The 12,500-nt window shown below is 43.2% G+C and overlaps 1 protein-coding gene across 1 annotated transcript in view; it reads left to right on the top strand.

The window, feature by feature from the left end:
• The window catches only part of gdpd5a (glycerophosphodiester phosphodiesterase domain containing 5a), a 57,201-nt gene that overhangs the window by 28,069 nt on the left and 16,632 nt on the right, over nucleotides 1-12,500 (top strand). The window contains exons 3-5 of the mRNA XM_063202394.1: nucleotides 3,555-3,658; nucleotides 6,680-6,773; nucleotides 7,573-7,632. Coding sequence (XP_063058464.1) covers nucleotides 3,555-3,658; nucleotides 6,680-6,773; nucleotides 7,573-7,632 — 258 coding nt within the window. The remainder of the gene's footprint in view (nucleotides 1-3,554; nucleotides 3,659-6,679; nucleotides 6,774-7,572; nucleotides 7,633-12,500) is intronic.

Below are 12,500 nucleotides of genomic sequence, written 5' to 3'. Positions count from 1 at the left end.
GGTCTGGGCACATTTTCGCATGAACAGCATGTACACAAATCCGCGTTAAAACCGTTAAAACACAACCGTAAAGTACCAGTAGGCTACAGCTCGGTGAGTGCGCTCTGCTAAAATATACCTTACTGCCTACTAATTTAATATCATTGTTGATTTGAGGTTTTAGCCTACAAGAAGGTGATTTATATTGTATTTGGCCAGAACATTGACCTGTGGGAAGAAAGGGTTTAATTTAATCAGAACAAAGAGATGTAGTACGAATGGGCTGTAGGATCAAAGGGAAATATTCAGAGTATTGACGGGTCGGACCAAAGGGGCTTCGGAGAAATGACATGCTACCGTGTGTGTGTGTGTGTGTGTGTGTGTGTGTGTGTGTGTGTGTGTGTGTGTGTGTGTGTGTGTGTGTGTGTGTGTGTGTGTGTGTGTGTGTGTGTGTGTGTTTTTCTCTTTCTCAGCCAAACATGTTGTTGCTCAAACATTACTCCCCCACACATGCCCCACAAGCAAATACTGTACACTCAGATATGCACACACACGCACACACACACACACACACACACACACACACACACACACACACACACACACACACACACACACACACACACACACACACACGCACACACCTCTTACGACATCAACAGAGGAGCCTCTCATTGATTGTAAGTGAATGTGATGAAGAGTGAGATAACTGTTTAAACTGGGTATTGACAGCCACTGAAACGAGCAGTTCCCTAGTGCACTGTAAACACAAAAACAATCTAGCTGACCAGCTGAATCAGTGGGACCTTGGTTTCGTAACCGTAACTCTATTGTGTTTGTTAATCTATGTTTGTCTGTCCATATCTTGCAATGGAATGGTAATATTTTGCGTAACTCATGAAAGAAAGCCCAAATGAGAAACTCCAACTCCCATTGTCATTGTGACACAGCACTCCACAGCACACAACGAAATTGCATTTATGCCTCACCTGTGCAAGGGGGCAGCCCCCAATGGTACTCGAAAGAGAGCAGTGTGGCGGGACGATACCATGGTCAGGGTACCTCAGTCATGGAGGAGGATGGGGGAGAGCACTGGTTAATTACTCCCCCGAACCAACCTGTCGAGTTGGGAGTCGAACCGGCAACCTTTGGGTTACAAGTCTGACGCCCTAACCACTTAGGACTGCACTCATTTGGGGGAACCAACTTTCCCCAAATCCTTCATTGAAGTTGGACGTCTATAGCCACTAAGAAATAGCTTCCAAAATGCATGGCAATTAGATGGGGGAACTTAACAACATTAAGTAGCTTTTTTTCTTTAACCTGAGAGCAGCACACATGTCATCTTCATCTATGGAAACGTCAGTCTCTACATTGTGCACTTAATTAAAAGAAGAAAAGAATCGCATCTGTGCTGGTCCGGTGTCTTCTCTCCTATTGAGATGATCTCCCAGATGACAAAACAGAAGCGTGTGGAACTGCCCCTTAGCTGTTTTTTTGTTTTCTTTCAAAAAGTGAACGTAATGATGTGTTGAGTTGTAAAATTATAGACTACTGATATTTGCCCATGCACGAAGGAAATCTGGATGAGCATGAACAAATGTGGATATCCTATTTGAGGTTATGGAGAGAAAGACATACTTTGTTCTTTCTCTGTAATAAAAAAGAAAAGCAATTCCACTTCCATACCCGCAACTGAAAGAGGAAAACTATTACGTTGGTGACAATGATGTATCCCCTCCTGGAAGAAATTAAATCTTAATGAATCTCCTAATAGAGTGCATTAAAGTTTTATACCTTACTTGTCTTATTACACAAGAAGAAGACAAAAATGTTTCAGGTTTTATTTTTAAACCGTTGTCGTCATATCTGTGAGGTGTCCACTGCCTGTGAGCAGGGAATGTCTATTATTAGGGCAAAAGTTGTTAGAGAGCTTGTGAGTGGGAATATTTGTCCTGGTGAAAGGGTCAAGACTCCACTGCTCACACGGAACAAGCGCCCTTTTCTCAGTAGTGCTCTGTAAGCCTAGTATGGCCTGAAATCAACCTGGGGAACTGACACTTTGCATAATGTCACAGCACAGCACAGCACAGCACAGCACTGCACAGCACAGCACAGCACAGCACAGCACAGCACAGCACAGCACAGCACAGCACAGCACAGCACAGCACAGCACAGCACAGCACAGCACAGCACAGCACAGCACAGCAACAGATGTAAGGGCAGTTTAACGGAGAACTGTTTTCACTATTTATACTGTACTGCGGTACCCCAGTTTAAAAATGATGAAATGCTCTTGACACAGGTAGATGTTAAAGGGGTATGCCACTATTTTGGGGCTTAATACAGTTAAAATCGTTGGCCAGGGTTTATAAAGGTGGTACAGTGTCTTATTTTTCATGTAAGCCGTTGTCTTGCTTTAAGAGGAAGCATGTCGCTAAGCTAGTGAAAGTCAATGCATCCATGTAGCACGCTACATTGCTACAGTGATCCATTGACAGTCACTAGCTTAGCTACATACTCCCTCTTTTAACTTGTCTTAAAGCAAGACAACGCTTAACATGAAAAATAAGACACTTAACCACCTTTATAAACCCCAGCCAACGATTTTAACTGTATTAAACAAAATAGTGGCATACCCCTTTAAGAGTCACAAAGAAGACAAGACTGTAGTAGATCATACAGTAAGTCCGGCAACTTGTGTTCAACCCAGGGTCAATCCCAATCTCTCTCCCTCCACTCTCCTGTCAGAATGAAATACCCAAAACATATGTATCTGAAAAAATTACATTCTGACAAAGCAACACAACATGCGTTAACTTATAACTAGATTGAAGCAAAAAGAAATGCATACAGCATATAGCCAGTAGAGCGTAACACCAGTACACAATCATAGGACTCACATATATCACCATAGATTAGCATGACCTTATGCATGCATGCATGTAAACACCACTTATTTCAGATGTACACACAGCTGCCTGCAACACCACTTGATTGTTTGTTTGTTTGTGTGTGTGTGTGTGTGTGTGTGTGTGTGTGTGTGTGTGTGTGTTTGTGTTTGTGTTTGTGTGTGTGCATGTGTGTGGATGCTGTAACTTTTCACCTTTGCAATGTTGCACCGGGCTAACTCTGCCAACTTCCAAATTTGTGTCTGTGTACATGGATTTTAAGTGCTGGACACAAAAAAAGAAATAAAGTGTGTGTATGTTTATGTGTATGTTTCCTCTATGCAGTGGGAGTGCACCTGGTTCTTCATCCTCTGCTGTGTGTGGTGTGTGTGTGTGTGTGTGTGTGTGTGTGTGTGTGTGTGTGTGTGTGTGTGTGTGTGTGTGTGTGTGTGTGTGTGTGTGTGTGTGTGTGTGTGTGTGTGTGTGTGTGTGTGTGTGTGTGTGTGTGTTTATGTGTATGTTTCCTCTATGCAGTGGGAGTGCACCTGGTTCTTCATCCTCTTCTGTGTGTGTGTGTGTGTGTGTGTGTGTGTGTGTGTGTGTGTGTGTGTGTGTGTGTGTGTGTGTGTGTGTGTGTGTGTGTGTGTGTGTGTGTGTGTGTGTGTGTGTTTTTTCTCTGTGCAGTGGGAGTGCACCTGGTTCTTCATCCTCTGCTGCTCCTTCTCCCTGCTGCTGGTCTGGGCCTACTTCTGGTGGGAGGCACACAACGACTACAACGACTTCAACTGGTAAACACTACAACATAATCATCACATACACACTACTGTACAACATTAACATCACATACACATCAAATACACATCCTCTACCTGGGCCTACATCTGGTGGGAGGCAAACAACGACTACAACGACTTCAACTGGTAAACACTACAACATAATCATCACACACACTCTACTGTACAACATACATATCACACACAGTACACATATTCTACTTCTGGTGGAAGGCACACAACGACTACAACGACTTCAACTGGTAAACAGCACTGCACACTGCAACATTAACATTACGTACACATTACATACACATTACATACCCATCCTCTACCTGGGCCTACTTCTGGTGGAAGGCACACAACGACCACAACGACTACAACTGGTAAACCGCAACACACACTACGAGATAAACATTACATACACATTCTCTACTAGTAAACAGCAGTACACGCTACAACATACACGTCACATGCACATCCTTTACACCAGATTGTGTCTAATTCATTTCAGTTCAGGGACCACGCACAGCCTATTTGATCTCAAGTTGACCGGACCAGTGATGTAACTATGAAAGGTCGCACATTTCTGTTTTAGATTGGAATCACATTGCTAGTCAGTCATCTCGAGTTGGATGGAGTTCCTTTTTAATTTACAGTTTTTGCCTACTGCTTGCACACAATTTGCAAAATTTGGCCCATAGAGTCAAAACTCTACACCCAAGCCAATTACTCTCAACACTTGCAGATAAACCCTGCACACATAAGCCGACATGAAACTCTGCCATCAAAACCTAAATATTGCCATAAAAATGTAACAATCTTCTGTCAAAACCTCACTTTCATTTCAAAAGACACACATGAGCACAAAATGAGAAAACAAATTAGATCAACATTAAAATAGTTGTCTGCTTTATACAAAACACAGCAGTCTTTCTTTTTGTAACAGTCTATTCAGTCTCACAGAATGTAGATCTTCACAAGAACCCAAAATGCAATAACTTCACCCACCTTACAGAACAGGACATTACAGTACTGTAACTTGAAGCAATATATAGGCCTATATATCAAACTACATCACTCTAAACACAACAGTGTGTAGGTGAGCTTATAGACAATTTGTTTGTGTATGGAGTATATTGACAAATTTTCAAATATCTAAACATGATATATGTGGTTGATGGCAACATCTCTTTAAAAAAAAAAAAAAAAAAAAAAAAGGGCAGTCATGGGTGATCGGTTAGGGCGTCAGACTTGCGTCCCATTGCCGGTTCGACTCCCGACCCGCCAGGTTGGTGGGGGAAGTAATCAACCAGTGCTCTCCCCCATCCTCCTCCATGACTGAGGTACCCTGAGCATGGTACCGTCCCACCGCACTGCTCCCCATGGGGCGCCACTGAGGGCTGCCCCCTTGCACGGGTGAGGCATAAAATGCAATTTCGTTGTGTGCAGTGTGCAGTGTTCACTTGTGTGCTGTGGAGTGCTGTGTCACAATGACAATGGGAGTTGGAGTTTCCCAATGGGCTTTCACTTTCACTTTTCACTTCACCTTTAATGAAAATCTACTGTACATAACATCATCAAAATTAGGCCTATATCATGTTCAGTCAGTTTGCTCAAATGCTTGATTGTGTTCTGAAAATGACACTATTTCTACAAACTCATGTTCGCATTACCTAACATGTGGTGATGAAGACAAAAGGCTACTCTTGGCGGCATGTATCAGGCTAGGTTTTACAGTACGTGAGTCAGTCAATGCCATACTCCATATTCTACTCTTTAGTACCGTTGTGCTATTTGTTGTTTTGTTTTGAGTGTAGGAAGGTGTGAATTTAGCATAGAAGCAATCAAAGTAAAACAAATAAATGCAAAATAAAATAAGTGCAATGTAATATAAAGAATGCAACTTTGTATCTGGCAGAATAGTGGTACATTTTGAAAGCATGTGTTTTATTGTCTGTGTCTAAATCTTGTCATACATTCAGTGTGTTTTTGTTTTTAACAGATGTGTTTTCACAATGACACTGTGATTTGACCTTTTAACAAAGTGTCATGTGCATAAAATTGTGTGCAGACGGCTGGAGTCTGTGTGTAAAGGAGCAAGTGCTTATCAAAACTGGTATGAAAGTCTAATGCTTGACTTTAGTTTAAAGTAAAGCAACATGTGTTTAAGTTATGGTACAACAACTTCACGATATGCTACTTCAGTTTAAGCATCGACCTACAGTGTTTAAGCAGTTGGCAAAAACTGTAAATGCAAATATTGTATGAGATAGAGATTTCTTTCTTATTTTGACATTCTTAGCTTTTTCTCTACAAGTTGTATTGAATTATCTGGCGGGACACATATGACACCCCTGCTCTACACTACACACCTATGCACACTCACACACACAGACATAGAGATGCAGAAACATGAAATATCCATGCACTAGGGCTCTAATGATATTGTATCGAACCGAGAAATCGTGATACACAGAGTCACGATACTGTATCGCGATACAAGGAGGCAGTATCGGGATATGCCCTTCAAAAGTTTTATTACCCATCAGTCCAGAAAACAACCACATGATATGAAGTCTCTATTTTCTACCTACGTATATTCTACCTATAAACTTTCATATTTTTTATTCATAATTTTATTTTATCATGTCGGCAAATGTGAAATTGTGGGGTGTATCGAAATGTAGGTCAAAAATCGTGATACGAACCGAATCGTGAGTGGAGTGTATCGTTACAGACCCTACCATGCACACAATACATTTGACTGCATCAGACATCTGTTATGAGCTGCTGAAATACATGCTAATCTCGCAGGCAGTTCTGTGTTTAGTTCATGAACAAACTGTTTAATCTCCTGTAGTGAAGCCTGTTTTGCGCTTTGCAGGCTGCTCTTGTGCAGTTTTTAATGGTCCTCAATCATGTGTGTGTGTGTGTGTGTGTGTGTGTGTGGTGTGTGTGTGTGTGTGCGCACGCGCGTGCGTGTGTGTGTGTGCGTGTGCGTGTGTGTGTCTGTGTGTGTGTGTGTGTGTACAGGTTGTTGTATAACCGCTCAGGAGAGTGGAGTGATGGCACCACTCCCATCCTCACCACTACAGCCGTGGGCCTCTCCTACACTACCTTCCTTATGGTGAGTTACATGCATCCACACACAACACATTGCTAATTGACAGTAGGGATGCAAATTATCGATTCATTCATTAATCATTAGTTGATAGCCTTAGCGATCGACTTACGATTAATTGATAAGCGGCGTTTCCCCCCCCCCGAAATCTCAATGTTTCTCGAAAAAAAAACTACTAAATCTACATTTTTTTATAAAAAATTGAGATAAAATACCATATTTAAATTAATTCTATTTCAATTCTTTAATCCAAAGATGATTTAAATATTCCCAAAATTCACACACACTCTTCACATGCCTATTTCACCTGGGTCTCTTGTCAGTTGAATTGTCGATTAATTGTTTTTTAATCGATTAACGTATTGATTGATTAAAGTCGATTAATCGATTAATCGTTTGCATCCCTAATTGGCAGTGGCGGTCCTACAATGAGTTGCCCCCTACCCCGGGGCGCTCCATGCCCCCTCCAACAATTTTGGATACAGAAAACATTTTACTAATACATTTAGGTCTGGGTATGTTTCCAATGTGGTTTACATTTGATTGAAAAATAAAGCAATCAGAATTTTGCAACTGTAACCGTAAAATATGTGTATTATAATGGAATGTGATATGTGTGTGTGTGTGTGTGTTTGTGTGTGTGTGTTTGTGCGTGCGTGCGTGCGTGCGTGCGTGTGTGTGTGTGTGTGTGTGTGTGTGTGTGTGTGTGTGTGTGTGTGTGTGTGTGTGTGTGTGTGTGTGTGTGTGTGTGTGTGTGTGTGTGTGTGTGTGTGTGTGTGTGTGTGTGTGTGTGCTCCATTTGCAGGGTCTAGCACTGTGTCACATAGCACTGGGGCAACAGATGAACCTCTACTGGATTCACAAGGTACCTTTACTTACTTAACCCCTTGGCACAGAGCCTATGTTATAACCTTACTGTCACAAAAATTGTAATGGCTATGTCTTAATCTGTTACTCTGTTGTGTTAATCTGTTAAGGCTCTCAGTAATGTCATAGCAATGTTGTTATGATGTAGTTGAGTATTTTCAGCAAATAGTGAATAGGCCCGCCGGCAACCCCATCTGCACTATAAGAGGTTACTTAATTACGCCTACCACCCAACTTTGGGAATAGGCCACGAACAAGTGCTCTCCAGTCATCACGATCCCAGGCCATCTTTTACAGTTGTCCCCATATACACCCAGTAATGCCTGTAAATGTAGTATGATGGAATGTACAGATGGTGTAACTTCAATCTGCTCACTACCGTGCCGGGCCGCGGCAGCGTACCGTGATCATTACACCCTGTGTCCATTCGGAATGCGGGGGGCAGTATAGCACCGCTTTTGCAGAGCAGCGTCTGCCTGTGTCTGTGGTCTGTTTGTGCTTCCGTCCTTGCCCGTCCCCCAGTTTTAGTAGTAGTAGAAATACAGTCAGCAAATTGCATGTTTTATTTAGCATTGGGCATTTGATAGGGCATTTGATAATAACACAAGTGTGAGCCCTAAACAAGACCACAATGTGAATTTAAACTCGACTTTTTTTCTGTCTTGCATTCACCGTCTCCCAATCCGTCCCTCACTTATTTCAGCACTATTCAAGCCAGGAACGGGTATCCTCAGGATACAGAGTTTGCATACCTACTACAATTTGAACCGGTAAAGACAATTAAAACCGAGTCAATCAGACAGGAACACCATTGTAATTAAGTGTGTCCCGTGACGGCAGCATGAGAGAGATCGAATTTTAAATTTGGCGACGACATTCTGTCTTCAAAACTGGCATCGGCCGCTTCCAATTTAGGACCATAGGCCTATTCAACCGTTTCCACAACCTCACTGATCACAGTTGCTTCATCTGTAATGCCAGGGCTAAGAATAACGAAAATAGCAAAACAGAGTAGGCTAATAAACCGTAATGGAGAGACTGAGGAGACATGAAATCAAGCGGCGGAGTTCTGACCATTTTGAGTGGACCGATGTCGCTTGCTTTGTGTAGCCCTATCAAGCAAGCCTGTCTGTCTCATTTGTGCGATGAGCACAAAAACACAAATTGAACCACTCGTATAGTGTGAGTCAAACAGACATGAACAACATTGTAGCCTAATGAAGTAGTGCCCCGTCATGTCAGCATGAGAGAGGTGATTTTACATTTGGCGACGACATTCCGTCTTTAAAACTGGCGCATGCCGCTTCCCCTATTGCAGGTTATTACCTGATCTACACTGTCGTTACCACAAAAAACAAGGTAGCACAACTTAATACTATTACTAGCCTATATATCTGGTAGCCTAAATAGTAGGTTGAAGACGGGGGTATTATTGGTGCACTGGTTTTTTTTTGCGAAGCAGAGTAATCTGCTTCAGTGTAGCTCATTGTATGTTGATCCCTCCCTCAGTTTTAGGCTACAAGTGGAAAGAGTCAGCCAATTGCGCGTTGCACGTAACGTTGGGTATTTGATAATAACACAAGCGTGATCCCTAAACAAGACCGCCAGTCGACGGTGTTTTGTTTTCATTATTCTGTCCTGCATTCACCGTCTCAATTCCGCTCCTAACTTATAGGCTAAGTGATGTCTGTTAATTATTTCTGCACTACCTATTCAAGTCAGGAACGGATATCCTCAGGATAGCCTACGGACTAATAGGTTGAAGACGTTTTTTTTGTATTGGTGCTTGTGAACATTTCATCCTTTCAATGCGCTGTTGTGCGCGATCGACGGGATTCCGGTTAACTGGGGATGTGATGCACACATGACAATACATCTGTTACACCAGGTGTGGCTCATCTGTGATTAGGACTGCAAATTCAGTTGCTTCGGTGGAGATGCGAACCAACAGTATGACTGGGGAACTATGACTCCTTCGGAGGCTGGATAACCTGTCGCGCCACGACATGTCACAAAAGGCTGTGCAGTCCCGTGCACTGCACTGCACTGCACTGCTGTAACCCACCCCTCCCCCACAGACAAACATTCATGTTCTGAAAAGTTCAACACGTTCTGAACATTTTAGCCGCTTTGCATTAAGTTTTCGAGCAGACACTTGTCCACGGTGACGCAACATCGAAAGAGAAACGCTGTTCACAACCTAACTGAATAAAGATTTCATTTAAAAAAAAACACAGCATTTCTATGAAAATGTGCTGGGGTGACCACACTGCCTATGCCTATCCAGATGCACGTATAGCAACAACGAGAAAGAGAGGGAGAGACGGAGAGAGAGAGCGATTAGCGCGTATCTGTGTGTGTGTGTGTGTGTGTGTGTGTGTGTGTGTGTGTGTGCGTGCGTGTGTGTGTGTGTGTGTGTGTGTGTGTGTGTGTGTGTGTGTGTGTGTGTGTGTGTGTGTGTGTGTGTGTGTGTGTGTGTGTGTGTGTGTGTGTGTCGGGGAACATTTGAAGTGAAAAAACACCCTCCCCCACTTCAGCATCAGATGTTGGTGGTCTACAAGTCAATATGCTTACCCGACTATCTTGTAGCCCAGTCATGAAGTTCATAAAGCCATCGGTAGCCTATAGGCCAAGTTATCCAAAATCCCTCCGCAAATTTCTGCATTGCCTGAGTTCATAGGCTAAAACAACTTTATTTAGGCCTGACTTATTTAGCTCACTTTATTAGCCTTATTTAGGCCTATTATCGTATTTAGGCTTTAACGTGGGCCTATTTTACAAAATAGGCTATCGAAAGAAGGAAAAGACACGACAGACAAGTTGAGGCTTACTGATCGTAGCCTATTACAGCAAATCGAACATGCGCTTTATGAACACACTAGCCTGAGGGCAAACATCTTCTTGGCACTATTGAGATAACCAGGCCATGCAGGAATTCAACTACCTGGGCCCACACTAAAATACTGACAGACTACAATTGCTTGGATCTTCAGTGGGTTTCGTGGGTCCGGGGGGATGGGTGGTGATGGCACGCTTGATGTATTTTTCCCCACCCCATGCATGCACGCGGACACACAGGGTCGGGACATTCACCCAATGAATGACTGAGTGCGGCTAAATATGCCTGTTGCATATCGTAGCCTAATTATTCACACATCACGTCAAGTCACAAATTAGTAGTCTCTTGCAGTTGACCTATGCCAAATTAACGTCCTCCCTGTAAGGCTGCACTAATTCAAACAGGTAGAGGAGTCGGCTTAGCCTATAGCCAAAGTCTATAAAATGTAGCCTATTTTTTGTAATTTCCAATTATCTAGGCTATGTTTACGATAATGATTTGTTGCGCTACGACGGTGCTCAAGACAAGTTGGAACATAGTCATCTCAAGTGCTCCCATTTTATTTTGATCCTGCTTTAAGTCAATGGGCGAGAGGGACGGATGAAACGGGTGTTTCATTCGTCCCGACAGTGTCTACTGACACTTAAATCCCTTTTGCCTGTAAACCTGACAACTTTGACTTTTCATACTTTCGGATAGGCTATGTTAAAGTTTTCGAGTAAATCGCAGTGTTTCATTCGTCCCGAGTTTCATGAGTCCCTGCTCTCCCCTACTGCCTAAACTGTTACAGTTTAAATGCGTCCTCTCCAAACAGTGTGTGTGTGTGTGTGTGTGTGTGTGTGTGTGTGCGTGTGCGTGTGCGTGTGCGTGTGCGTGTGTGTGTGTGTGTGTGTGTGTGTGTGGGCGAGAGAGGGAGAGAGAGAGAGCGAGGGAGAGAGGCGCTTAATTCCCCGCAGAAAGAGCAAGGCGATGTCTCCAAATATTAGACAAATGCATCTTATTTTAGTTAAGTAGACATCAGGGATGTATTTTGCTTAATAGCAACGCCGACCTGATTGGTTCATATTGCTCTGAATAGCCACAGAAGGCTAGGCTATATTTTAATGGGTTTACGCGCGCGAGGTCATCTAACTGTGGTCACAGTCGCCAGGTGCTATTATGAGAGGAAAACTATAGCACGTTGGCAAACATTAAAGTCAGTTTAAGCCATGCATATGATGAACCAGTTTTCTTGTTTGAAAAAACACACTTCCCGGTGCGCAAGGTGCATGCATTTCTGACTGACCCAGATGAAATCGCATATATTTCCCAGCATATATTTCCCCTCTCTCTCTCTCTCTCCAAACCCAGTTGTACTTGGACTCACTTTTAACACCGCTGGCCTACCCAGGTGAATCGCAGCACACATTAGCCTTGGTCTCATTGCAGGGCCAGCCCCGGGCTGGCCCGGACAAAAGGGGGCTGACGGTGATCTCATCAAAAGGGGGCTAGGTGCTAAAGATGGCCGCCGGGCCAGGTTGTGGGGCTAAGGGCCGATTTCCCTGGCCCGTCGAATTCGATGGGCCAGCAAGCACCGCCGAGGCTCGGAGGCGGGGTCAACCTCTGTGTGGCTGCATGGGGGACTTATCGCTAAATTCTGGGCAAATTATGGTTAAGCATTAGTTTGGGGTGTTTGGCTTTCTTATGGCATAATTTCATAAGATGCAACCTTGGCACTTCTGTTTGTGTTTTTAAAGTTATTTAGTCAACATAACTTTTTTGTTGTTATCGGATCATGGGCACCACTACACTTAAACTTGGGATGTCATAGCTAAGTCATGTCGGCTTTTTTCTGCTTTTAGCCGCCAACTCTTGTGCCATTATCGTGATTTGGCATGCTTTCCACTGGACACCAATAAAAAGTGTCTCACAAATACTCACACGTGACATTTATGTCGGCTTATTTAGCTTTTGCGCTATTATCGCCGAAGGTCTGGTAGGCTATATCGCACGTTTCAGACTGATCGCCAAACACAGTTTGAAATTTA

This window comes from Engraulis encrasicolus, chromosome 7 (assembly GCF_034702125.1).
Source record: "Engraulis encrasicolus isolate BLACKSEA-1 chromosome 7, IST_EnEncr_1.0, whole genome shotgun sequence".
NCBI lineage: Eukaryota > Metazoa > Chordata > Actinopteri > Clupeiformes > Engraulidae > Engraulis > Engraulis encrasicolus.
The sequence above is the reverse complement of the archived record's forward strand: the minus strand, read 5'-3'. Positions and strand labels throughout refer to the sequence as shown.